Genomic DNA, 27,925 nt, shown 5'->3' with positions numbered 1-27,925 from the left:
GGTCCTGGGAGACCGGTACCTGCAGTTACCACACCAACAGCGCGACACTCGACTCCTGTGATTGGCCGGGCTCGAGAAAAAAGTGAGATGCAATGCGTCCATGATGGGTGGATAGGCCGGCCACGGACGGACATGGAGCTTTTCGTGATTTGCCAGGAACGCCTTGCATTGCGTGGCGTACGTGACGTGAAGATGGAGATGCCAGCATACAACAAGCACGGCCCCGGGGGCCACGAGCGGGACGGGAGCCCCCACACGGCGACCGGCGATGAGGGGGGGGGGGGGCAAAAATACGTTCTGATAGGGAGATCGACCGGCCGGTTCGTTCGCTGCACATCAGTAACCAGTTGGTCTGAAACCAATCAGTTTGGCTACCAGCATCCAGCAGAAGCCAGTCATGATCAGCCAGAGACTCACCAGAGCCGGCACCCCCCAATGTCTGATTCCAGAAGAAAACAATTGGATCACGTATTTCGGGCAAGAACGGTTCGATTTAACCAGGATTCCACTAGCAACAAATAGCTGAAACGCAATATGGTTGCTTCACAAAACGAATACATTGAAACGGCGAGCACAATAATGAACAGAACAGGGGCAAACAAAGATCGACTTGTGTCTCTTGGTCTGGCTCGCAAAGGGACTCACGGATGAGCAGTTGATATAGTGTAACCAGTGGTTTTATGTGGAAGGCATCTTTAATCTCCCTAACGCTCCTGGCGTACAGGTAAGATGTGGTCTGTCAACCACAGTTCAATCAAAACTTCAAAAAAGAGGATTGCTACGCCAGGACCTGGAAGGAGAAAAACGGGCGAGCAATCCACTCCCGCAGCACCACAAGAGGACAAGCAATTACCAGCATGCAGGCAGGCTCATGACTTGTCATGGGTTTTGTGGAATGTCGAAACACAAATGTTGTTTACATATATTTGCTGCATTGCTATTTGCTAAATCAGGTTGCCGCTTTATGTGATCCACTATCATGTGAACACCAGGGTAGAAAAAAAGTAGCAATGGTTTTAGGCTCAAAACAATAGCAAGGTAAACAAGTAGAAAATTATCCAGCAACATTCATCGATGACAAAGGAAACCTCATCAATGCTGGAAAGTAAGACGGATGAAAATTTGACCAAACTGTAACATGGAAACACCATTCCTCTCCATACATAAACTAACTCCTAGCAAGATTCACGCCTGAGGCACATAACATACTCGTGCCATTTGCAAGGTATTGTCGGCAGCGGATCCAGTTAAAACCTGGCTGGTGGCGGAGGGGCGTTAGCTTTGGCCATTCCAACCCAAGCAAAAATGCCAGCACCAAGAATCACCCATCCAAAACAATCATACCAGAAGTCATTATCCTTCTTTTTCTTCCTTGGTTGCTGCAAAACATAACGTTGTCAGCTTAGACATGATAAGGCATCGACAAACTATATGGCATATGAAATCATAGCACGCAAAAAAGAAAAAAAAATCAAAGTTCATTAATAGTCCTTGTGAGTTATGACAAATGGCATATCATAATAAAAGAATACAAATAATTAAAGAACTAGAATTATCAAACAGAGGCTCAATAAAGAGCGCGTACACTAGAAAACATTTGAGTCTGAAACAATATAGCAAAGAATGCTAGTAAAAATGTTATTTGTGATGAGAAAAGAGTGTATAACAAAATATTTTAAAAAATTATTAGAAACAGACTACTGAATAACCCCCCCCCTCCCCTCCCCCCCTTGTTCATACTGCATACTGACTGGCATACAATGGTAGGGGACCTTAGATATAATATGAGAATGCACTTATGTGGACACGGACCAGCCTAAAATGCACTTCTTTCATACAAAACTTACAAGTATCATCATCGATGTCTGAAAAATATGGAACAAATTGAATTACAAACCAATATAATGAGCCAACAGGGAAAGAAAAATGAGGTACAAATATACATATCTAAAAGGGCAACCAGCCAAGAGATTGGAATATAGATTTGGAAATCTGAGGAATGTTTATTAACAAGAAGTCAAACACACCACAGTAGGGGCTTCCCCTACTATATTCCCCTAAAAAAATAAATCGAACTAAAAGTGCAATAAACAAAAATGATGTGATGACAAAGTATGGAACTGTTCTCAAGTAATTCTGTGACCCCCGTTTTCCCCCTCCATCTCCTCTCTCTGCCACGCTGGCCCCACTCGTCATCGCCCTCCTCCCGCCTCTATGCAACCGCCGCTAAGCAGCCGTCGAGCACGACCTTCGCGTCGCGCCCACGTCGCCCGTTCCCTCTCCCCTCTATTTAGGCCGCAACCCCTTCAGTTCCGCACTCCATCCACTGCTGTCGACCTCAGCGCGCCGTCACCGACCTCCTCCACCGCGCGCATGCCTCTCCGCGATTCCGGCCGAGCCAAGCAGCCCACGGCCTCACCACGGCGCGGTGACCTCGCCAGCACCCCTCCTCGCCGCTCCCTGAGTCTCCATCGCCGGCGACCGTCGCCGGGGAGAGCACGGCCGAGTCCTGCTCTGCTATCCTTTCTCTTGGTAAAATAGCAGAAAACCCCCTCCCTTTTCTTTCTTTCTTATTCCTTTTAATTCATGTTTAGGATTCTTTGAAGTTAGCCCCTGTTGTCTATAGTTAATTCTGTTTCTAGTCCTTTTAGTTCAAATACAAGTTATCTCTTCAATTCTTTCCGGCGAACTTCATCCCAATTCAAACTCCACTCCAAATATTCATCTTATTCATCATATTTCAGCGGTTCGTACTCTTTCATGTCCAATAATTAAATTTTGTCGCATAGTACTATATAATTTCTAAGTATTATTTTAATAAGTTGGATGCATATCATATCACTGCGATGTGTAAGAGCTCACATATCGTTGCACATCAGATATGAATTCAATATTAAAATGGTATTTATAAAATTATATAAGTCTCACTTGTCAATATTATCGGACACTATAGTACGTTCATCTCCGATAAAACCCAAGTTTCTATCGTCTTCATGTTAAATCCGGTCAACCCAGTTCTTCCTTCATCAAAAACCCCAACCCTTTTTATCCTTTCCCCTTTTTAATTGCAAATTGGGTTTTATTTTGTATTTATTTAGTTTTGCTCTTATTTGCATGATTTCACGAGTAGAGTACAACGTGTCTAGAAGAATCGATGATCTGCAAAGTCAAGAGTCGGGACTTCAGGATATCCCAGGACCTAGTTCACAAAGATCACTGAACAGCATCCAGATAAGTGTCCTTGATCACATTGAGCCTATTATAAAGTAGTGTCTTTTACCTTTTAATTGCATGCTTTGTCAATATGAATCCCATGTTTAGGATTTTTAGTACTTCTCATGATTATCCTTGTCGCAAGTATTGAAGTTTGAGTGTCAAGGGTAGAAATACTTAGTTGTGCTGTCAAGTCGGGTGGAATAAAAGTTAATTTGATTAATGGTCTATGCAACATAAACCGGTTTGGGTAATCTTTTGTAGCAACATGGATCATAGGGATCTAGGCAGGTTGGTTTGGTTGGTATGGCTGCTGTGTGAGCATTAGGTGATGTGCAAGCACCTGCTTTAGATCCTAAGGACCGGTTCTTGAAGCCTGTAACCCGGCTGAACAGCGCAACCACGAGGTTTTTATGGGTACGACCTGGCCAATTAATTAAATATCCTCTATATTCTGTACGCACCAATGGACGGTTAAGTGGCACAAGAGGGGGCCACTGCAGTGGATAGAATCTCTGTTAGCGGTGAAACCTTAGTGGGTGCATATAGATTTGGAGACGCTTTGTAACGGCCTTGTAGTGAGACCCCGACTCCACCCCGGAAGTGTAAAACAAAACGGGAATCACGACTCGTGGAAAAAGTGTGCAAACTCTGCAGAGTAATAAAACTGATCGATCAACCGTGCTCACGGTCAAGAGCGGCTTGGACTTCTTCTTGATTAGTTGGGATCAAGTTCTAGTATGGATGATAAGGTAACCAAGTAATAGGATTATCTGGTGAGATATGGTAGTCGGATATGGAATATCTGGTGAGTTTGGTAGTCGGATAGAATCAAATGAGTTGTTTTTGTAAAGTATTGTCATCACACATAGTAAATAGGCTGCTAGATTCTTTTGAGTCCTAGGTTAGAATGGGATAGATGCAGTAAACTTGAGTCAAACCTTTCTTGTCATAAGCTTACACTTGCTATTTTCAAAAATAAATGCTGCTCAGTTTGAGAAGACTACGCGAAGATCAAGAAAGTTGAAGATTACAATGAAGTCAGAGCGTTCTAGGTCGTGTTGCCCCCAGTCGATTACCTGTGGTGTGCCTTGAAGCTTTCGTTGAAGTTTTCTCGAGTTCTTCCGCTGTTGTTCAAAACTCTTGATATTTAATTCAATAAAGTTATTTTTGTTTGATATAGAACTGTATATTACTGATATGTCACCGCATGTATGATGAAACAAATCCTGACATAAATTTAAAATACACCTAGTTGTTCTTTTGAAAAACCGGACGTGACAAATTCTGACAAGTGTTCAAGTAGTTCTCAAAACAAGACATGATACCCTTGGATTTGAGGCCGGGGATGCTTGGGATGCCTGAGAAGCCATTTGCCTATGGATCTCCAAATGCAGGTCAGGTGCCTGGGATAATTAGAAACAAATGTTACAAGAAGGATCTTACACAAGTGTAATAGCAAACCACTTATACAAGCATGATAACAAAATGTACTGTCAAATAAAAAGGTTCAGAGCTAAAGCTGTCCAAATTATATACTTAAATTGCAAGTTGCAGCAACAGCAAGTATAACAATTAAATGTAATAGGTTAAAAAAGGACTCTTGATTCTTGATTCAAAACTCAATCCCAATAGTTAAGATCATTGGCTTAGTCTACCTCTGGGAATAGTTGCATTATAGCTTAACAGCAATCATTGAAAGACTGCAGAACATAGAGGGGAGAACAGAACACACCTTAGATGACAACTCCAAAGACTTCTTGTACAACTCATTTACGGGTTCCTACAAACAGCAGCACTGCACATTAGTTTCCTGCTAAACTAAAGCACACAAGAGATACTAGGAGAAACAGAAGTTTGCATGGAAAAAGGTAAAAACACCTCTTTCACGAACATTGTTCCAGATGCTTACATGTCGACCTGAGTGCATGTGGCACTCAGGCCACATGAGTATAGGCCTGCAGGTTAGCCTACATAATGGAATAATGAAAATGCGTCTAAAGGCTCGCACACTAGCAGCATACACATACCACATCAACAGCCTTCTTGAAACACTCAGTTGCCTTTTCAAAGAACTCATTTGCCTTTACAGTATCTGGAGTGAAGAATCCATGAGAGGTCTGAGCATTTCCCAAGCACCATAGTGCATCAGCCTTGCTGGGATCAATTTTCAATGCTTCCTCCAGCTTGGATTCCGCATCTGTAACAAGAATTTTCATTGGATTAGTACCACTTTGATCCTCAATCAGCAACGTCTACCACAACACAAACCTACACACATATGCACAAGCTAAACTCTGAGTCATGCACACCCCTAACACCAATATGTTAGATGTGAACTCTTTCAAATAGTGAAAATTTAGCAATAGCACTTACATTGATCACCTCAAAAATGCAAGGAATGTCCATTAAATATGAAAATCTGCATCCGGCGTATGGCTATACCCCCAATTCCATGTTCGAATATGAATATCTCCGCTATAAGCTTCACCATAACAAATGAGCAACCAAAAGAAAAGCTTGAAGCAAGCAACCAGTCCCCAGTCAAATACATAAGAGCTAAAACACACCCGGAATACATACTGCATCCATGACAACTAATTTTCAAAAGCGCCAATGACCTGCACTGGTATTGCAATGTGCCAAACACAAATTATCATCTAGTAACTGCTTCAATATCTGATCACTAGTTTTCCAACGAACTGTCTCAAACATTGATGAATATCTCAAAAGAAAACTGCAAAAGAGTAAAGCAGTTGATACTCATCCATAACATGCACCAATTTGGTACAAAATAAGGCCCTAAAATTCACCACAGAAGCCACTCTGTTTACCAAACCACTACCAGCCCAGCAGCAGTCTTCTGAATCCCGCACAGAACGAATCCCACCACAAATTTCTTAAATGCCATGAACAGCACGACACACTTGATCACGTAGCGACCCTCCAGACAATCGTGTTCTGTTTTAGGCGGCTGCTATTATGCATGAACAACCAAAATACTGCAGCTTTACCAACGGCACACTTTTGCAATGCTTTTGTAAAACACACAGAAACCTTAAGCGCATTAGATGGGATTGCACTTAGATTTCATCGATTTTTCTTTAACAGCAAGAAGTTGATAGAAATCAATTAATCTATTATAGTATTATACAGCGAGAAATCATCCAAATCTGAATACCTTCAAGGCACTGGAGGCTCTCTGGGCCGTTCCGCACCTGCGACAGCTCCAGCAGCGCGCCGCCCCACCGCGTCAGGTTCTGCGCACGCACACAAACACAGCACCAGATAAATCAGATCGGACCGCATAGAGGTGAAGCCGAGCGGCGAAAAGCGAACAGGAGGGGGGGGGGGGGAGATGCAGCGTACGTCGGCGTCGAGGGGGTTCTGGCCGTATGCTGCCTCGGCGTTCTTGCACGCCAGCTCGAAGAAGAACATCCTCTCGGGGTCGCTCATCGCTCCCATGTCCATGGCGGCGGCGGGATCCGACTCGGGGGTTAGGGTTTAGGCTTCTGTCCTCCCCGTCCCGCTTAGATTTGGAGAGGACCGGAGGGGAGGTCGTGGGCGGTGGGGGACGTGGCGTACCAGTTGTAGGGGAGGAGGCGGAGGAGCTGGGGTTCAACACGGCGGCAGCGGGACGATGCCATGTGGGCCGACGGCGGTGGGGACCCACATGTCAATGAGGATGATAGTGAGGCGGGTCCCGCAGGTATGACTTGCCAAAGGGGTTGGAGGGGAAAATATCTCGCGGCCCAGCACAGCGGCCGAAACATAGAGTGGAGTAAATTTTTTAGGATTTTATCAAAAATATTCTCGTTACATGTGGGTACCAGTCTGTGATTTAATAAAAATATTCTTTGTAAGTAAAAATATTCTTAGTAAGCAAAATCTTATTCATATTATCTATTTTATAATTTAATGATTGTACTAAAAAGTAGAAAAAAAATAGACACTTATCATCATAAAAGAAAAAATCTTTTGTAAAACATAGTCTTATAAAATTTGCTTGCAAAGAACAGACCCAGCACGGCTCATGGCTTTCCTCTCTTTTTAATTTAAGAAATTTTGCTTATAAGATGGACTTGACTGTAGAACACGGCTATAGTCCATATTTGCTGAAGGACCCTGCCAAATAATTGTATTGGCGGTAGGACACTAAAGGAGAAAGGAGGAGGCTGAAAAGACCCTTATGCCCTCAGACTATTCTGCAAATTTTCCGTGGAAAATTCTTAAAAGAAGTCATAGGAAATAAGGAATATAGCTTACATAATTACGCAAATTTTCAGAATGGATTATAGTCTATACATGGAGGAAAAAAATCTCAGGAGGTGTGAAGCTGAGGGAATAATGGTCATTTGGAAACTTCTCTCTCCACTACACCCGGCGGTGTCTTGCAGCAAATACGTCCAATTTGACGGTGTCCTAGAGCGAATATCAACTATAACAGTATTCTACAGCTAGTGTCCTAAGCAAAATTTCCCTTTGATTTTCCCTTTCTTTTGTGTAAGCTAAATAAATCCGGTTGATGCATGCATGCCGTGTCAGCAGAGTCGTATCTCCCGTGGCGGTTAGATCATTGCCGAGTCTTCAGGGGCACAACGTGCCCACGCTCCCGCACTTGCTCCGCTGGACGCGGTCACCACGGCGATTCTCCTGCGATCCGATTGATGCGCGCTCGCACCACTGCCGTAGCGTGCTCGCCCGCACCACCTGTGTAATCATGGCCAATGGCCTCTCATGTAACGATATATATGTAACACTTGAGATCAATACAAGGTGTGGAGTTTGGATCATACTCTCTCTGTGCTTTCCCTTCTACATGGTATCATCGTCTAAGGTTTTCGTAAATCCCTTCGCCACTTCTTCCGCTGCCATGGCTCCCTCTTCCAACAACTCAGTGTCCTCCGCTGATGGCTTCTCCATTGATCCAGCCAGCGCCTCCCAGATCCAGGGCATTTCCATCCGCCATCACGTTCCTGTCATCCTTGACATGGACGAGGCCAACTACGGCCAATGGCGTCTCTTCTTCGAGTCGACCCTCGGGAAATTCGGCCTTCAGAGCCACGTCCGTTCTACTGCGCCCGATGATGATCGCGACGGCGAGTGGCGCATGGTTGACGCATGCATCGTCAACTGGATCCTCTCCACCGTCCACAAGTCCGTCTTCGACATTGTTCGCCGTGATCGCCACGACGCGTTCTCTCTGTGGCACGCCGTCGAGGACCTGTTCCAGGATAATGAGCTGCAGCGCGCCGTCTACCTGGAGGCGGAGCTGCGCTCCTTGCAGCAAGGCGATCTGTCGATGAATGAGTACTGCACCAAGTTGAAGAGGCTCGCCGATCAGCTCCGCGACATCGGCCACCCCGTCTCCGAGCCGAGCCAGGTGCTCAATCTACTCCGCGGCCTCAACCCCAAGTACCGCTACGTCAAGCCGGTCATCACCGCCAAACACCCGCCGCACACCTTCATGAGCGCTCGTTCCTTCCTCATCCTCGAGGAAATCAGTCTCCAGACCGACGCCAAGGCTGAAGCCAGTCAAGCCCTCACCGCCTCTCATGGTGATCGATCCAGCGCGTCATCCGGCTCCGCCAACGACGAATCATCCTCCTCCGACACCCCCCCGTCACAACAACCGCACCAACACCGGAGGCTCCTACAATCGTTCCAACCGACGTCGTGGCGGACGCGGCGGGGGCGGCGGCAACAACGGCGACGGCGGACGCGGCGGACCGAGGACCAACAACAACTCCTCCAACAACCAGGGTACACCCTACGCCGCTGGCTACAACCCATGGCAGGGCATGGTGCAGGCGTGGCCTATGCCATTCCGTGCGCCAGGGGCCGGTGTTCTCGGCCCACGGCCGCCCTTCCAACCTCAACACGCCATGACAGCTGGTCACCACGGCGGCGTGCCCCAGAACGCGTTCGACACTGCTGCTCTCTACGCCGCCCTCAACTCTGCCGGCGTTCCGCAAGCACCACCGAGCACATCTGAGTGGTACTTCGACACCGGCGCGACGTCCCACATGTCCTCGTCCCCAGGTAACTTTCCCTCTTCTTCCATTCATCCTTCGTCATCTGTTATCACAGTGGGTAATGGTGCTAGCATGCCTGTCACGCACCAAGCACGAACATTCATTCCCACTGCCACCCATCCCCTTCATCTGAATGACGTTCTTATTTCACCATCTTTGATCAAAAACTTAATCTCTGTTCGTCGCTTAACCCGCGACAATAATGTTTCGATCGAGTTTGACCCTGTTGGTTTCTCCGTTAAGGATCTTCGTACCAGGGCGGAGATGCTCCGATGTGAGAGCATGGGCGACCTCTATCCTCTTCAGCTCCCGCATCATCAAGCTCTTGCTGCTTCCTCCGGAATCTCACTCTGGCACCAGCGGCTTGGCCATCCAGGGACACCCGTTCTATCCCAGCTATTAAAGTCTTTTGATTTTAAGTGTAATAAGACCGATGCACATGTTTGCTCTTCCTGTCAAATGGGCAAACACGTCCGGTTACCTTTCAGTAACTCCACCTCCCATAGTTATTTTCCTTTTCAACTTTTACACTCCGATGTTTGGACTTCACCAGTTTATAGCTACTCAGGCTACAAATATTATGTTGTGTTTCTTGATGATTATACACACTATTTGTGGACCATTCCTCTTCGGCAAAAATCTGAAGTCCTGCCCACCATTCGCGCCTTCATAGCCTATGTCCAGACTCAGTTCCGATTGCCTATCTTGGCTTTGCAAACTGACAATGGCAAGGAATTCGATTCCTATGCTCTCCGTTCTCTCTTCTCCGCGCACGGCATCCACCTGCGTCTGTCCTGCCCGTATACATCGCAACAAAATGGGAAAGCTGAGCGAGTTCTTCGTACGCTTAACGATTGTCTTCGAACTATGCTTGTTCACAGTGCAGCACCGTCGGAGTTTTGGGCCGAGGCACTGGCCACGGCGACGTACCTTGTCAACCGCCGTCCCTGCCGAGCCACCGGCTCCCTGACGCCGTACCAGCTCCTATTCGGCATCGCCCCCACGTACGACGAGCTGCGCGTGTTCGGGTGTCGTTGCTTCCCCAACATCACGGCAACCACACAGCACAAGCTCCAACGACGCTCGGCGCCGTGCATCTTCATCGGCTACCCCGCAGATCATCGCGGCTACCGCTGCTACGACGTCGCGACAAGGCGGGTGATCACGTCTCGTCATGTTACGTTTGACGAGACCGAGTTTCCGTTCCGCACGGTTTGCTCCCCCACGCCTTCTTCTCCATCGGAACTTGAGAATCCGCCTCCTCCCGTTACGGGCCGACGCGGGACCGCGACCGCGCCCACGACTCCACCATCGACACCACCGCGCCTCGTCGACATCCTTCCCCAACACCCCACACGTGCGCGAACGGTGCGTGCTGCACAACCTGCACCTCAGCAAGCGCCATCAGTGATCAGCGACAGCTCCTCCTCGTCGTCGCCCAGTGCACCTAGCTCATCTCCAGCGCCTGCCACCGCACCAACCTCACCCACATCGGCACCCATAGGCCATCACATGGTCACCCGCGCTCGCGCCGGCATCCACAAACCGAACCCCAAGTATGCACTGACGGCCTCTCCAGCAATTTCACCAATCCCTCGCAGTGTCCGTGCCGCCATCAAAGACCCACACTGGCACGCCGCCATGCAGTGTGAGTTCGACGCTCTACAGGCCAACAAGACATGGACTCTCGTTCCACGTCCACCCGGCGCTCGCATCATCACCGGGAAATGGGTCTTCAAACACAAGTTCAACTCCGACGGGATGCTCGAGCGGTATAAAGCCCGTTGGGTTGTCCGAGGCTTCCATCAGCGACCCGGCATCGACTTCGGTGAGACATTTTCGCCGGTAGTCAAGCCGGCCACCATACGCACCGTCCTCACGCTCGTCGCGACAAACAATTGGTCGGCCCATCAGCTAGACGTCTCCAACGCATTCCTGCACGGCTACCTTCAGGAGCACGTCTACTGTCAGCAACCCACTGGCTTCGTCGACTCTCGTCAGCCGGATGCCGTCTGCCTCCTCTCCAGATCGCTCTACGGCCTTCGTCAAGCTCCACGGGCGTGGTTCGACCGATTTGTCGGCCATGTTACATCCCTTGGGTTCGTGCAATCCAAGGCGGACTCGTCGCTGTTCGTCTACAACAATGGCGGCTCGACGGCGTACCTGCTACTGTACGTGGACGACATGATCCTGTCTGCGTCAAGCTCCAGTCTACTTCGACAAATCATCGCTCGTCTACAGGAGGCCTTTGCTGTGAAGGACATGGGACCGGTGAACCATTTCCTTGGCATCACTGTTCGTCGGAACAGCACCGGCTTCTACTTGTCCCAATCTCAGTACGCCGTCGAGCTCCTGGAACGCGCCGGCATGGCCAGCTGCAATCCAGCGGCAACGCCAGCCGACACGCAGCCAAAGCCGTCCACAACTGATGGAGCTCTTCTCAAGGACGCCACTGCCTACCGGAGTGTTGCCGGTGCACTGCAATATCTGACGATCACACGTCCTGATATCGCGTACGCCGTGCAACAAGTATGCCTGCATATGCATGCACCGCGCGATGTTCACCATACTATGCTCAAGCGAATTCTCAGGTACATCAAAGGGACACTCCATCTGGGACTACAGCTCCGAACCGCGACATCACCGACGATCACCGCGTATTCGGACGCCGACTGGGCTGGCTGTCCGGACACGAGGCGTTCTACTTCAGGCTTCTGCATCTTCATCGGCAATTCTCTTGTCTCTTGGTCCTCCAAGCGACAGACGACCGTGTCGCGGTCCAGCGCCGAGGCGGAGTACCGTGCCATCGCCAACGCCGTCGCCGAGTGCTCCTGGCTACGACATCTCCTCGGTGAACTTCTGTGCAAGGTGCCCACGGCGACTGTTGCGTTCTGTGACAACATCTCATCCGTTTACATGTCCAAGAACCCGGTTCATCATCGGCGGACCAAGCACATTGAGCTGGATATCCACTTCGTCCGGGAGAAGGTCGCCATTGGCGAGCTCCGCGTCACACATGTACCCAGTGCGCGGCAGCTCGCGGACGTGTTCACCAAGGGTCTACCCTCCGCTCTATTCTTCGACTTCCGAGACAGTCTTTCCGTCACCGCCGACGACGTCAAGACTGAGGGGGGGGTGTCAGCAGAGTCGTATCTCCCGTGGCGGTTAGATCATTGCCGAGTCTTCAGGGGCACAACGTGCCCACGCTCCCGCACTTGCTCCGCTGGACGCGGTCACCACGGCGATTCTCCTGCGATCCGATTGATGCGCGCCCGCACCACTGCCGTAGCGTGCTCGCCCGCACCACCTGTGTAATCATGGCCAATGGCCTCTCATGTAACGATATATATGTAACACTTGAGATCAATACAAGGTGTGGAGTTTGGATCATACTCTCTCTGTGCTTTCCCTTCTACATGCCGCGGCCGCCTCTCGTTGTGCTCAGCTCAACTGCCGGGCTGCGAACCACCTGCCGGCCTCTCGTTCAGCCGCGAAGCCAATGGGAACGTACCAAGGACAAGCCTGAGATCCTTCTCCGCTCTCGGTCCCAAGCGAAGCGACGGACCAAAATATGGTGATGGAACTGTGGTAGAGAAGAAGAAAGGGAAGGAAAGGCACGACAGCCAACAGCCATGCAGGCGGTGCGGACGCGGGAGGAGCAGCGCGCGGAGGCGAGCCCCCTCGGGAGCGCGCGGTCGTGGAGCCCCGAGGCGGAGATCGGCATGCGCGTGGAGGACATCTGGGAAAGCCTCGACCAGCCGCAGCTCAGCCGCGGCGACAAGCTCAACAGCTGCTTCGACAGCATCTCCGTCGCATCCTTCCCGCGCACCTTCGCCGGCGACCAGCTGGTGGAGATCCCTTCCGATGCCACGCTCGCTGAGGCCGTGGACACCCTCTCCAGGAACAGGGTCATCAGCGCCCCCGTCAGGAACGTCGACGCGCCAGAGGACGCCAGCTGGATCGACCGGTACATCGGCATTGTCGAGTTCGCCGGCATCGCCGTCTGGCTGCTCCATCAGGTCCACCATAACCTCCACTCTCAAGGCCATTGGCCAGCACCTAACCCCGGCTGTTTCCTCAGTCTGAAGCCGCAGCAAAAGCCGATGTCAGCGCCGACGAGCTGGCGGCGAAGCTGGGCACCGTCACTCTGGAGAGCGCCGCCGCCGCCACCGTGCGGGAGTCCAAAGCGGCAGAGTCCGAAGGAGCCATAGCGGAAGCCTTCGAAGCCCTGCCTTCTTCAGACCTCTTCAGCAAAACAAAGGTCTTGCCGCGCCGGCCCTGATCATCTCTGATCACTCTCTCTGTCAAATCTTTTGCAAGCTTGTGAGTGAGAACGATGGCCATGTCCTCTGCTCGTTTGATCGTTCTGGCAGGTGAAGGACATCTCCGGGTCGTTCCGGTGGGCGCCGTTCCTGGCGCTGCAGAGCTCCGACACCTTCCTGACGATGCTGCTGCTGCTGTCCAAGTACCGGATGAAGAGCCTCCCCGTCGTCGACATCGGTGAAGGCACCATCGGTAACATCATCACGCAGGCTGCCGTCGTGCACATGCTGTCCGAGTGCGTTGGCCTCCACTGGTTCGAGGAGTGGGGAACCAAGACGCTCTCCGAGATCGGCCTGCCCGTCATGAGGCTCAGCAGGATCGTTAAGGTACAGAATTATGATCCAAATCTCCTTTTTTCAGGTTGCAAAAAGCTGCTCTTCTCTATCGCGGCAATGATCTAGGAAATAAAATTTGCAGGTTCGCGAGGACGAGCCTGCTCTCAAGGCCTTCCGGCTGATGAGGAGAAAAGGGGTTGGAGGCATACCGGTGGTGGATGAAACCGGCAAGGCGATAGGCAGCATAATGATCAAGGATGTCAGGCATCTTCTAACAGCATCGGAGACAAACAGAGACTACATGTCAGATTCATTTACATGTCAACTACATCAATTTCAGTAATATTGTTTCGGACATAGTAAAAGTAAAACTGCTAGCTCTTAGTCATTAAATGTTGACATTTCTAAGGAAAATCGTATAGGAGAGTCTGCATACTTATATATGAGCGTTGCTAATGTCCATGAAGATGAAAGATATATCAGGAACTAGGCAAAAGGTGCAGAAGAACAATAAATTCAATACAAAAACCAAGAATACTTAACAATATACTACCTGCAGGACGTTAACAGCAAAGGAATTCATCGCAAATGCAAGGCAGAGTTCAGGCGAAAGGCAGATGAGCATCATAACATGCGAGAGAGGGGACACTGTCAAGGACATAATCTTGAAGCTGGATACAGAAAAGAGGCAGAGGATCTATGTGGTCAATGAGGAAGGAAACCTGGATGGATTGATCACCCTCAGAGATATAATTGCCAAGTTGGTGTATGAGCCACCTGGCTATTTTGGGGATTTCTTCAATGGTGTTATCCCTATTCCACAAAACAGCAGGGTCTGAAAAGCTTAGTCAAATCAGGATATCGTTTTACCATTCTCTCTATTTTGTTCCTTGTCTTTGATCATTTTCCTTTCCATTTCTAGTGTTCTTCAAGTTCACCTTCATCAGAGTTTTTTTTTAGGTAAGATCATCTTCATCTGTTTGTATCACTTCTATACAGCTAGATATGTTATCATAATGCTTTCATGTGTGGAACACTAATGTTCTGGTCATGTTTAGGTCGACCAAGTTCAATGCCTGGAATTTAGTCATGGCAGGTCACTTATCTCCATAATGCCATTGATGTTGTTCCTAAGACTACAGAGGTACTAGTGTACTACTGTAAGATGATGATGTGCTAAGATGTGAGTGAATTAAACTATTTAGCTCTAAAAATTTCACAAGATAAATTTATATAAATTTCTATCTAAATATGTTTTAGGTTTATCTAGTGTATCTATTTTACTGTTCAAAAGGTTTGTAACCTACTCCCTCCAGTCTTTAAAAAACTAACGCTGAAGAGTTTTGCAAAAAGTATGTAAAAAGCTGACGTTGAGAGAATTAAGGGGTCACCTGGTCTCTTTTACCCCTGCTATTAGTGCAACACCAGCATTGTGACATTTATGGCTGTTTCTTTTCCAAAGTCATCTCTTTGATACTCGTAAGCATGCATGGCATTTATGGTTGCTTATGTGACTATATATGGACCTCTTGGCACTAGCAATCCTCTTTCAACAACATAGAGCATCAGAAAAACAAGAGCTCGCAGCAAATAAAAGAAGGTAAAGATAAATCTATTCATTTAGATTTTGCTTGTTCTATCCTTCGTGATCATCTTCATCTGACATGATACTCCAGCAGCCCTGAGCATGCAGAATGAATAAACAAATACGGCAAGCATATAGGAAAAAAAGTTGAACAAAAGAAATCACACGCAAGTGCAGCAAAGAAGAAAAGATTTACAAGAAAAATAACATGCGTAGAGTGGTGCTCGAACGTTGCACGTCTCGTTGTAGGGACATCGTCTCAAACCACTCGGACATCAGCGCACATTACTCTATTTTTGTGTTCCATACAAGTTGAATTAATATGGGTAGAATGGTAAATAAGCTCCCTAGTTAACCGTTCATTGGTATGTGAAATCAAGTCTAAAACGTCAGCTTTTTAAAGACTGGAGGGTGTACTTTAGAAAGGTAAATTGCAAGTATGGAAGTGTGAAATCTTAAATAATGTAGAGAGAGTAAACTCGGCACAAGAGATTTTTATCTTATAGTATCAATAACATGAATGCTACTCTTAGTTCACGTTGGAGCTACACCAAAAATATGCTCTGATCATCAAGATTCTTCCAATCACGACTCTTAAGCAACAAGCCACAAAGGCAAGGCTCACACCAAACCCCCTTTTCGGTCACTTGCCACCATTTTTACTTCGAAGTTTGAACCATCAAGGTAAGAGTCTCCGTATCCTCATACAAGATTCTTGCCACCGCTCCACACTAAGTTGGAAAGTCAACAAGCATGAGCCATCAAGACTCATAGTGTCCGCGAGTCACCAAGACTTCAATGTGTTAGCATACCTTTAGGTACACGGCAAGATCACCCCTTAATCCACTCTCTAGGTAGCAACACATAACAACTCTTTATATGGCTATTAGCACTAATCACTATATAATCTTGTGCTTAATTGCCTTAGATGATCACTTTAAGTATTTTGGTGGCTTAAATATCTTCACTATTGTATATGAGCTTTCTCTGGACAGCCACCCCTTCAAATTATCGAGTGGAGGGATATTTATAGACTCAACCCCGTGGACATGTCGTTGCCCCCAATGACTTGACTTGACTGTATACACTGGATGATCTAGTGTAAACAACATTGTACTCACTGGACCATCCGACGTGTACATCATTCAAAAACTAGTTGTTGGATCTTCACTCAAACCCACTATGAACACCGGATATTCTGGCGTGTTTATTAACTCCATCGCCAAACCATCTGGCGTGTACACTGCTTTTGCCAACCGAGCCACTTTCTTCTCTGCAAAAAATACTTCGACAAAGCCTCCAGCGTGCATAGCTACCATCACTGGATCATCTGATGTATAATTTTTCAATCTTCAACGGTTGCAATCCTCTCTTTGTAACAAATATTGCAGCATGCACAACATAAAGTGCTGGACCATCCGACATGTGTCTTCCTTGAACTTCAACTTTGGAATGCTTTTGCGTGCACATCTTCATATTGACGGATCATCCGGCGTATTCAAAACAGCCAGGACAGAGATACTCCAGCGTTCACAACTCTTCTGCGCCAGACCTTCTAGCGTTAACAAACTTCCTAGGACCTATTCAATTCAGACGGTCTTTGTCCCGACTACGGTGACTTCTTTATGTATTACATCCATAAGACCTACTAGCATATATTTTGACAAATATATTAATCCTATTGATTATATTATTATTAATTACTAAAATCACAAACATATCCTAATAAAATCATGTTTCCTACAACTCCCTACTAGCTGAACCAAAAAATCACATGCATGATGTAAGACAATGTCAATTATATGAGCTCATATCAGAATTAATGAAATCAGTTGCCTGATATTAAAAGCTTGGAACAACACATACGGATCTTTTCCTCTATTTGTGCTAAAGATGTACGGACGCTAACGCTACTGGTATTGGAATTACATAGAGACATCTGCGGTCATGAATGCAACAAAAGGAGAGATAGATCGCAATACCTGAAATTTTATACATCAGTACAGTAAATTAAATTTTCATGTTGATTTAGTTACCTAAACCAAAAGAGTTTTCAAGTGTCCACCGAGTTTGTTGATAATTTTGATGTGAATAACAGTTTTTCTCTATTTTTTCCTTTTCCTTTTGATTTATTATTTGTCAGAATTTTCTCATTTTTGCTATTACAGATTTGGTGTCTAAACCGAAAAGGTTTTCGAATTACCTCTAAATTCGTGGTTTTCACGTGAAATGTTGCCTTCTTACAAAAGGGGGTCCTCAATCTGTCTCTAGCCACACGAATTTACCATGCACCTATACATTAGGAAATATATGTACAGACAAATAAATCTTCTCTATATCCTGCCAGCTGTTTCATTATACATCACATATTATGTGATCTACTGGACCATATCACGCAACCACAGTCATCTAATACCAAAAAAGACGACCCAAAAGACATATCAAACTAGGCAATGAAAGGAAAGGTACCAATATCACAGATCAGGAATCATGATAAACAGACAACACCATTCTATGAACTGACAAGAACATCAGAAGACATCATGGAATTGCTACTTTATGATCAGAGATTGACAGTTACAGGACAATCAGGTTGCTTCGCAGTTCACACCATTTCTGTCAGTTCAGGAAAAACTTTTATTTCCATCTTCAGACCCCCAAAAGGATGTTGGCAGGTGAGGTTCCCTGTACAGTATAATTTGGAAGGGACTTGGAACTAGCATCATCAAAATCTGGATGGGACTTGTAGGTAGCGTCATTAATATGAACATCCTGGACATAAAATAGCATCAGTCGATCAGATTGTTGAACTTCTTGGTCTGGCCCATAGAAGTTCAAAGTTTCTATAACTACAACATGATTAGCATTGACTGATAAGTGATGAAAGAGTTTTTGAGTTCCATCCGAGGACAGCATAGCATGCGAAAGGCAATCTACTACATCATACAGGCTAAATTGTGTTTCTCAATTAACACAATGTTCTATAGGAACTTTGCAGGGCTTAGAAGAAATGTGTGCCTTCTGGTAGTGAGGCAATTGGAAGAAAGGGCTATCAGGGAATTCGTATTACTGGTTTATAACTTCAATTCTTTAGGAACCTTTTTGTAGGATGTTTAGGACAAAAGCTGCGGATTTAGAAGCCTAACAAACCATAATAAGTTAGGCAACAAAATGTCTCAGGCTGTCACTCAACTAATTATAAACCCTAGAATTAGCCAAGAATCTATAACTGATATTGCTTATTGAACAAGAACTATCGAAAAATATATATAAATGCCTGCTGTGATTTTACGACGGGCAAGGTAATTTGGAGATACAATCTCTGTAAGCATCTAAACAGTTGGTGCTTTGAATAGTTATAGCATCATACACTCGCAAACTCTAAACTGAAGAGGAAGGCACCGTCACAATCTTGCAGATTCAACAAAACGAACAAAAAAAGGCCAGACTTCATAGCCTTCTAACAATCTATCTGACCTTTCTATGGAAGCACGATCTGGGAGTATGCACTCACCTTGATCATCAAACAAGACTGATTGATCAAGCATTTGGCCTTTTCCCTTCAAAGAAATCTGAGACCTGGCTCTCCAAATCCTCAGGGTTGTACTTTATATACCTTGCAGAACTCCTTCCTCCCTCTAGTTGGCCACGGAATCTCCCAACAAACGAACGGTATGCTGGAAGCACCTTCTCTGAGATCGAAATCTTCAACTCTTCTCTTAGCTGAGGATCCACAACCCTCCATGTCGTTTGTGTCCTGTACAACTCCTCGAAGGCCAAGTTGAAGTTCTTGAATCTATCCTTCAGTGCAGCCTTCAGTGCACTCGATGAACCCACTGTCTGTGGCAAACCACCGTCTTTCAGGCAAACTAATACCCTAGTCCATGACGACCGCAGATACCCTGTTGAGTATTGCCTTATCTGACCACGGCGCTTACGGATCCAGTTATCCCCAAGCAAGGTCTTCAGCTCTGAATCCTTCACCTTCTGCACAATGTACCATAGATTGTTCATCAAAAATATGTTCTGCAGTGCCTCATCCTCGTACAACTTCGATTTCTCCTCAATTTTGCCCTGTAGATGTGTGATTAGCATGAGCATACAGTGCCCCAATGGAGTCATGTTTTCATTGTCACCCCTGTTTTCCAGCTCAGTGTCCCAATGTTCAAGAAGGTGATTTAGTGATGTATTGTAGTCCGCAAGCAACCGGACATAGTTCATAACATAACGGGTGAGGGGGTGGATCTCCCCACCGGGCAGCGGTTTCCGAGAAGTCTCTCCCTGAATGGCATTGGCAAGCTCTGCAATCGTGCCACGCACTGCATCCCCAAGACGCACGAGTATCCCCTCGGTCTCTTCCTTGATGAAATCCCTCGCCTCACCTGAGAACACACCCTCCAGCTCTGGCAGCACCTCAGCTAGCGCTTCGTACATTCCCACTATGCGGAAAAGCTTCTCGGGCGATCTCTTCCCAATTGCAATAGCATCACCAAAGTTGAGCATCTGTAGGACGCAGCCTTTGGCCGCCTCAGTGAAGCACTCTTCCTCAGCGTTCGCGTCAGCCACAAGGATCTGGCTGCAGATGCGGCGCTCCTCAGCAAGAAGGCCCCGGACGACGACCTTGAGCGCCTGGATCCACTTCTTCATCTTGCCGTCCAGTACACCCCACTCCACGCGCTGTACCTCCTCCAGGCTCATCCTGTCGACCCCGAGCATGGCGAGGCACTCCAAGAGCGTGTCGCGGCGCACCTCGCCGTAGACCTGGCACAGCTCCGGCGCGTAGCCCGCGCGCAGCATGACTTCCGCGATGTCCCTGAGGGTGCTGACGGTGTCCGGAGATATCAGATAAGGCGAGATCTCGTCATCGGAGACCGAATTCCTGCCTCCTGCACCGTCTCCCTCGCCGGTGTGGCTGGCGAAGGAGGGGCAATCTAGGTCTACGGCGGAGGAGTTGAAGGACGGCACCGTGAGCGAGAGGCGGCGGAGGAGCGAGGCCTGCAGGTCCTCGGCGGCGAGCGGCGGAGCTCCGCGGATCAGCAGGTGGCGGAACTCCTCCTCGAGGCGCGCCATCGCGGCCTGCAGCGCCGTCTCCGCGCGCGGGCCTGGCGCTCCCAGGAGGCAGGAGGCCGCGGCGAGGTAATCGTCAGCGTCCTCCCGCGAGTCGAACAGCAGCCTGTCCCCCGCCCCCGGCGACTCCCACCGCTCGATCAACTCGACCGCCGCGTCCCACTCCTCCCCGGCCGGGGCGACGTCGTCGGGGTCGGGCTCGTCCCCCTCCCCCTCCCCCTGGGAGGTCCTCTCGTCCGCTGCCTCCAGGACAGAATCCGCTGCAGAGGACGGGGGAGGAGGGAAGAGGTTGGACATGAGGGAGAAGCGGTTGTCGAACCCCGAGAGGATGCGGATCATGTCGTCGGCAGCGTTCTTGGAGTTGGCGAGCGACTTGACGATGTGCTGCGCCGCGGCGATCACCTTCTCCTGGCCGTCCGGCGGCGCCGCCGCCATGGTGGCCGTGATCGGATTTGGATGAAGGGAGGTCGAGGGGAAGCGGTCGAAATGGAGTCGACTCTTTTCTGCCGTGCTGAGCTGGGCGGTTTTGAATCGGTCGTCTCGTCGGCTGCTTTTCCTGTCTCATCGCTCGCTTTGTTCTATCGAATCGTACGGGTGGGATTTGCTGGGCAGCCGATCCTCCACTGCCCGATCACCGTCTGATTCTAAGCTCATCTACCGCAGCAGAGCCCGCTCCAGCTGTATTATTTTGTACCGATTCAGACTTTGGTGTCGGTGTCACAGCACGGACTGCTTCGGAGCATAAAAGAATACTGCTACTACTACTTAGCATTTGATTAACCAAGGGCAACAGGGACGAAAACACAAGGAAAATGTCTAAAAATTCTAGGATGAGGCTTACGTTTCGAAAAGAGTTGAGACTTAAGAAGCGCAGAACGACTTATATACTTAAAATCTAACGAATACATATTAAGGTCGATCTCAAGATTGCCACGCCAGCCGTTTGGATTGCAGTCCTGGCTTACTCTGTAAAAAATATGGTATCGTTGCATTTCATTTGTTGTCATTTGGATTAACAGCAGAGTTTTGGCTTGTCCACCCAACTTTGCTCTCGCTAGCTATTTTCTCACCAACGCCGGCGAAACCGCGACGGCAAAAAGCTACACTAAAATGTTGGTGAGCCCAGATTTAACAGGGCTAATACAGGTATAATCCAAGAAAGTCCGTAGTAACCACCCTAGTTCAAGATTGCGAGCGCCCTCAGAAATCTAAACGGATTGGAGATTATCAATGCTCTCTTACTTGGCCATTTTTAGGAGGTGGTGTCTCGATTAAATGAACATGTACATCCGGTACGTGAAGCAACTTGCAACGGAAGGCTATGGAATGTAGCCACGCTATCCTAGTCTGCTCACTTAGCCAAGTAATACGGAGTACAATTATTCTCTAGTAGTTTATTTGCATTAAACCAAAGTTTTCTCAAGCAGCCACATGGCCGCGTGTTCGTGCTGTTTGCTTGTCCTTGTAATGCATGCATGCATGCATGCATGCAGCCATATTCCCCAGATCAAAGTGCCAACCAGACACTGCTTGCTTGCAAGCAAAGCGTTGACAAAAGGCGTGCTTGCTCTGCTGTCTTGATCTCCTTGGTTTTACCAGTGATAGCATCACATCTGATTTCTGGCAGTGTCATGCTAATGTCATGTATGCATGTGCACCCCCTTTGTTCACATGAGCTGCTGCAACCCAGCAGCAGAAGCAGCAGCATTGCTGTCATCTTGGGCTTGCCAAAGATCTGGTACCCTGGTACCTGTGGCTCCTCTTGATGGTCAACCAGGCCATCCATACAAGCAATGGCCAGCGCGTTGCTGGAACCAGCTTCAGTTCTACAAAAAAAATTGGTACTCGGTATGGCCGAGTCATGAAGTTTTAGGGCACAATTCATACATGACATGGTTCTCAACTCCTCATGCTTTGACCTCTTGATTATTCTTTTCAATTAAATAAAAGTCATGGAACCAGCACACAAGGAATAAAGATGCTCCTATGATAGCGGCACTTACATGCCCATATGCATGTACTACCAAGTCAGTGTTATAAAAATAGGTGAAGAATGATGATCCTATTGCGCCTTGGAAGAAACGTTTCTTTCATCCCATCTTTTCAGCAATCTTTTTCCACATTCTAAACTAATAAAACCGAAGAGTCGGGTCCACATCTGATGCATGAATTTGCTTTGACGAATGCAGGATCTCAACAAACCAAAGAAGGTTCCACCAGAGTTCACAAGCAAGAAGTTCCGAACCGAAGGCGAAAAAAATCAGTAAGATGATCACGCTATCACACAACATAAAACATACTAAGCTGATTGAAACCTCCATTATTAGAGTCAACAGACCCAAAGTAATAAACACAGAGAGGATCGGTGTCTACCAGGAATATATTGCAACTTTCAATACGCTGGTACAAATACTGCTGTCTTTTCCTAAATGATACAAATGCTTTTTGCCTGGTATGTCTTTTCTATAATACTACTAAGTTTATTTGTTCCCACTATTTTGTAGCATCAGGAAAAAAAATTGTTAGCAAATCACAAAACGAACCAAAAAAGGATGATAGTGTCAGTGTCCGTCAGCAAACTGTTGTGGACTCAGACCCGTGGATCTTCAGATGAGCACCTGGTGTACAAGGAATGACCAGCTTCACTTCATCACGTGCCAAAAAATTCAAGGTTTAGCAGTCGATATGATTATATGTACACTATTCACCAATTTTCATCCCCACCAGCCTGGAGTTTTTAGTCTCCTATTCCTGTGAATGGCAAGATTAACTGCAGGGAGTTTGTGCCTCACCTGCCTCCATATCATGTTCACAGCATCACCCTTCCTTGGGGGATGCTGGAATTCAAAGTGATGAGAGACATTTTTTAGCTTTGACCACATCTCAACCCACTTCTTTTTAGGGATCTGCCTTAGCTGGTTAAGCAAGTAATCAGGTCTTAGAGTTTCTTCAACTGAGAAGAAAAGTGAGAATTCACTGTAATCAATCTCATCTTCAAAAGGGAGCTCAATCCGACTGCTGACAATCACAGGAACACAATGACTGACAATGGCATCAAACAGGCGGCATGAGGAAGGAGTGTCCCCGGCAGGATGGAGACAAAACTTTGATGACCGCATACCTTCTGTAGACTGTTAGGTTAGGATAAAACAACTTTGAAATGTCATGCTTTCTTATCAAGAAGCCTCAATAGAAAAGAGTTAAGAGTTAAGATCACCTCGATAGAGTAAAACCATAAACAAAAGCCACAGTATGTTCTGAAGACACTAGTAGGGTGAGGGGCAAATCCATTTAAGAGTAGATTGCTAAGTAAAGAAGAGTAAAAATGAGAAAGATGTCTTACTGTTTTAATGCCACTGCCCGTAGCAAAGCTATTCTCAAAACGCACACCATCCTTGCCTTTTAATATTTTCACAAGTTTTGCTCGGATCTTCCCTTCCTGAGAAAACAAATTGAATACCATAAATGCCATATTCTTAAAGCTCTTAAACTAAGTTGTTTTTATGTCAAGACACGTCCCACTAGAGGGGAGACAGCGAACTAAATCAGCAAATTAGGATGGATCACAGAGAAAGGGCAGAGGTAATTATTAATATCATAAATCAATTCCATACATCTTTCCTGACTGTACGCCCTCGGAAGAAAAGCAGTGTAGGACGAGCCTCAAATGGATCAGGTGGATCATCATCAAGGAAGGAATCCACAACATGCACATATGGTGCTACAACATCTTTCTTCAAGGAAGCCAATTCCTCTGTGTATCTTCCAAAGTCTGCAACTATAAGAATAGATGCATTCACCATATCTCTGAGGAATCTGAAAGCATTGGGATGATGCATGGGAATCACGTGGTCATGGCCCACAGATCGTTGCCAATATTTAGACTTCCATAGAATGTCCATGAGTTCAACCTACAGGAGAATAGTAGCAAGATATAAAAAAAAACAGTTTGATTATTTTACATGAAACTGCTTTTTCCTAGTGTTACAATGTACTAGGCCATAATCAAACTTTCACAAGGCAGGATACCGCTACCAGTGACCTGCTTCTCTTTTACAACACCACCCCTAATCAGCTCAATTCCAACATATCGGAGGAGTTACAGACTATTTTTTACCCGATCTCTCTTTCATACATGTCTTGTACCATGCAAGAGTTTGGACCACTTGATGCACCCAATTTATGGGGAAAAAGATCTATTTTGTGTTGGCTAAGCAGATTACAGATTGATGCACACTTGTTGTGTACATCAAGTCAACTTCAGGCCCTCACTGCCCAACAAATAGACAGGAAGCATCATACCTATCCAATAAAAAATTTCTCCTGACAGATCTAACCATTCATGCACATATTGTCAACCACACCAGACAATAGTTAAATACACCATTCATATCGCATATTGGTTTTGGTTCTAGGGAACATTCATAGAAGGTGGTCAAGGCATAACCAATAAAAAATCCTTAATACAACTAAGATACAGATCACACTGACTAAGTCTCAACAGTCTAGAACTCAGACTACCACGACACTTGCGTGAGTTGAACAATACATTACTACAGTGACACAAAAGATACCACATTATATGATCGAACAAAGGAGACATCTGCCTGGCCTATCAGAATTTGGGAAGGCCACTGTTGCCTGATAGCATGGTCGATGGTACTGGAACACCTACTAGTGAGAGAAGTGTCCAAAGGCCGACAGTTTGTGTCTGTGTGTCATTATGTAGTAATTTTCAGTATGTTCTTGGTCGTTTTAGTACAGCTTTCATCGGGTAATTTTGGCAGCTTCCTTCCGTCCTAATTAGCCAAATGATTTTCCGAAACACACGATTTTGTTCAGAGCTGTCTCAATCTGAGACTAGTTAAATGTTAATCAATCATAGGTCACAGGTCAGGCCAGAATTATCAACAGGGGAAAAAATAACAAGGGAAATTCTGAGATTTCCGGCACCTGGAGGAGTCGATCGGCCTCGGTCTCGGGATCAGTCATGTTGCGGCCGTGCACGTTGAAGCTGAGCGAGGAGAAGAAGGGCACGAAGAAGGCCTCCGCGGCGTCCGGATCCCACACCCTGACCGCCTCCCTCCCTTCTGCTCCCAACCCGTCCTGCAGCGACGCCATCATCCAGTATTCCACGCTGTGCTGCCTCTTGATCCCGCCCGACGACGGTGGCCACGTGGGGAACCCCGTCGTCGCGTTGGAGCCGGAGGCGGAAGGGGCGGCGTCCGCACTCATCATGGCCACGTGGAATCGCGAGGGCAGGTTATACATAAAGACGCGGAGTGGCGGGGCCGCGGCGGGCGGGCACTTGGCGGAGAAGGGCTTGAGGTTGAGCAGGGCGGCGCGGGAGGCGGCGGGGGAGGCGGAGGAGGTGAGGTAGAGGAAGGCGGAGGGGAGCGCGACGAGGAGCAGCAGGAAGGCCGCGCCCAAGGCCACCGCGCGGCTGCTCGGCGCCCCCATGTCGCCAGCGCCGCCGAAGGCTGTGACGGAGTTTCACGGCGGGGCCGGTGGTTGGCTGGCTGCTGCTAGTGGTAGTCGAGATGGGAATTCGGTTAAACTGACGATCGGTTTTGGGTAGAGCAGCCGTGTCCGCGTGGGGGAATTTAACCTTTTGCTAGGTGTAGTGTTGAGATTAGACTGGAATCAGTGGTAATGCGGTTCAGTGGAGTGGTAATGCGGTTCTCACGTACTAGAGGATTGATGATGTCTCTCAATCTCGTCATGGCGTGTGTATATACATACACGTGTATACGCGTCAACGCGTGTGGTGCATTAAAAAAACTTACTTTTTTACTTATAACATAAGGTGAGAGATATTTTAGAAATTAGACATCACATAGGAGGAATATTAGTTAATTTTTCTAAAATTTTTAAGAATTTTTAGAGTCCTTAAAAATTGCTATAAGTTAGCAAAGTAGCATATTTTGGAGAATTTTAACTTAAATTCTACATAAAAATTTTAGATAAATCTAGTTAAAATAAGTTGCTTATGAATTATAGAAAATGTAAAAAAGTAATATATTTTTAGTATACTAGTTCAATACACGTGCGTTGCAATAGGAGCACAATATTTACAGCAAATAATATAATTGACTGGATATTCTCGTCCTTGCAACCCAAAATAGTAAAGATTTTTTTAGCTCTTGGGTACTGTTCATACAAGGAATATAGGGTCAAGTGGCATTTGAGTGCTAGAATCAGGTAGAATGACATTTTAGAGTATGCCCTTTCAGTAAAGTGGTAAAAAGTTAAATTCTCTGTCCACCTGCGATGATGATGGCTGGATGCTGGACACACGTGTCTTGATCGGTTTTTCCTCCCATCTCAAAAATATAGGATGTATTAAGATTTGAAGAAATCTTTAAAAATATATTTTGATCATTAATTTATTTTACAATATATTATCAATTGTTATAAAATCAATATCATATTAAAAGATCTATGAAATAAAGATTTATTGACACAACTTTTGTATATTAAAATATGTGTATAATTTAATTAATTATTAGTTAAAATTTACAAAGTTTGATTATTTCAAATACTAATACGCTATATATTATATATTTTAGGATGGAGGAAGTATTTCCCACACCTTTGAAAACAAGCTCGTTTCGACCGTGTCAACATGTGTGAACACACGATGACCATCGTGGTTAGTGCTCTAGGTCTGGTGATGGCGGCTTCCCGACAGGTTGATTTGTCTATTGTAGGCTTGGAGGGGGCTCCTGGGAGGAAGAGGCAGCCACAGGAGTGGAGCGACGAGGCGATGATGACGCCACCGACCAGTGCTGGGGTGAGGGTGAGCTGAGACAGCTCAGCAAAGCTGAGTTAGCGTGATGACGCATAACAGTGGTGGATCCTACGATGGAAACGTCATTGGAGATGGGTGAAAGAGGGCGGGAGGTGAGGGAGTGAGCCAGCGTCGGAAGCGAGCACAGGAACAGACACCTGAACATAAGATAAAATGAGAGGTTGAAGAAACAACGGCAACCGTCAGACGAAGATCAATAGATGATGACATCGCCTGATCGAAACGAAACGTGTTATTTTTAGATGCTGTAAGTATAGCATCTCTTTATTTCCTCGAGTCCGGATAACTCCGTGGAACCTGCCGGCCGCCGTGAGCCCGTGATGCCTGTAACAGGACAGCAACCGGCTGATTTTCGATGAGTTAGTTTACCTGGAAGCCGGTAGGCAGATTGGCGCGCGGGAGTTCTTCCAGATTTTCTAAGCTAGTTGAACACATTCTCGCAAAATGTTGACAAATTTCCTACGAAAATCCTGCATTTCGGACGTGCCATTGAATTTGTAGGTCGAAACCGAGGGAAGCGAACGCGTGCGGTGCGGCACAGAGATTAATTGCAGCAGTTGATCTCGTGATCGGACAATGGCGGGGATATCGTCGATTGATTGCAAGAGATTCTCGA

General features: G+C 46.9%; 4 protein-coding genes and 1 long non-coding RNA gene across 6 annotated transcripts; 1 reads left to right on the top strand and 4 right to left on the bottom strand.

The window, feature by feature from the left end:
• Window positions 1-1,073: 1,073 nt before the first annotated feature.
• LOC133909484 (probable mitochondrial import receptor subunit TOM20) lies at window positions 1,074-6,828 on the bottom strand. The gene is made up of 6 exons (XM_062351933.1): window positions 6,583-6,828; window positions 6,395-6,473; window positions 5,244-5,413; window positions 4,949-4,996; window positions 4,542-4,619; window positions 1,074-1,379 (listed from the first exon to the last, which is right to left on the bottom strand). Exons 1-6 carry the CDS (start codon window positions 6,682-6,684, stop codon window positions 1,248-1,250), a joined length of 609 nt encoding a protein of 202 aa, XP_062207917.1. The 5' UTR covers window positions 6,685-6,828; the 3' UTR covers window positions 1,074-1,247.
• Window positions 6,829-7,752: 924 nt separating this feature from the next.
• Window positions 7,753-8,772, bottom strand: LOC133910221 (uncharacterized). Its single transcript, XR_009908492.1, has 2 exons — window positions 8,010-8,772; window positions 7,753-7,923 (listed from the first exon to the last, which is right to left on the bottom strand). It is a non-coding gene; the product is annotated as an uncharacterized LOC133910221 (long non-coding RNA).
• A 3,926-nt stretch (window positions 8,773-12,698) lies between these two features.
• On the top strand, window positions 12,699-14,784 carry LOC133910220 (SNF1-related protein kinase regulatory subunit gamma-1-like). Its single transcript, XM_062352732.1, has 5 exons — window positions 12,699-13,267; window positions 13,330-13,509; window positions 13,622-13,897; window positions 13,989-14,149; window positions 14,406-14,784. Exons 1-5 carry the CDS (start codon window positions 12,881-12,883, stop codon window positions 14,683-14,685), a joined length of 1,284 nt encoding a protein of 427 aa, XP_062208716.1. The 5' UTR covers window positions 12,699-12,880; the 3' UTR covers window positions 14,686-14,784.
• A 3,103-nt stretch (window positions 14,785-17,887) lies between these two features.
• LOC133909483 (exocyst complex component EXO70B1-like) lies at window positions 17,888-21,074 on the bottom strand. 2 transcript variants are annotated; one of them, XM_062351932.1, is made up of 2 exons: window positions 18,946-21,074; window positions 17,888-18,173 (listed from the first exon to the last, which is right to left on the bottom strand). In XM_062351932.1, exon 1 carries the CDS (start codon window positions 20,931-20,933, stop codon window positions 18,972-18,974), a length of 1,962 nt encoding a protein of 653 aa, XP_062207916.1. In that variant the 5' UTR covers window positions 20,934-21,074; the 3' UTR covers window positions 17,888-18,173; window positions 18,946-18,971. The 2 variants fall into 2 exon arrangements, with proteins under 2 accessions (XP_062207916.1, XP_062207915.1); XM_062351931.1 differs by having other exon boundaries at window positions 17,888-18,203; window positions 18,946-21,072.
• Window positions 21,075-22,853: 1,779 nt separating this feature from the next.
• On the bottom strand, window positions 22,854-26,155 carry LOC133909482 (probable arabinosyltransferase ARAD1). Its single transcript, XM_062351930.1, has 4 exons — window positions 25,452-26,155; window positions 24,113-24,409; window positions 23,842-23,937; window positions 22,854-23,629 (listed from the first exon to the last, which is right to left on the bottom strand). Exons 1-4 carry the CDS (start codon window positions 25,956-25,958, stop codon window positions 23,213-23,215), a joined length of 1,317 nt encoding a protein of 438 aa, XP_062207914.1. The 5' UTR covers window positions 25,959-26,155; the 3' UTR covers window positions 22,854-23,212.
• Between the last annotated feature and the right edge of the window lie 1,770 nt (window positions 26,156-27,925).

Source organism: Phragmites australis, chromosome 2 (genome assembly GCF_958298935.1).
Source record: "Phragmites australis chromosome 2, lpPhrAust1.1, whole genome shotgun sequence".
Classification (NCBI taxonomy): Eukaryota; Viridiplantae; Streptophyta; class Magnoliopsida; order Poales; family Poaceae; genus Phragmites; species Phragmites australis.
Note: the sequence above shows the minus strand (reverse complement) of the source record. Positions and strands in the feature narration are given on the sequence as shown.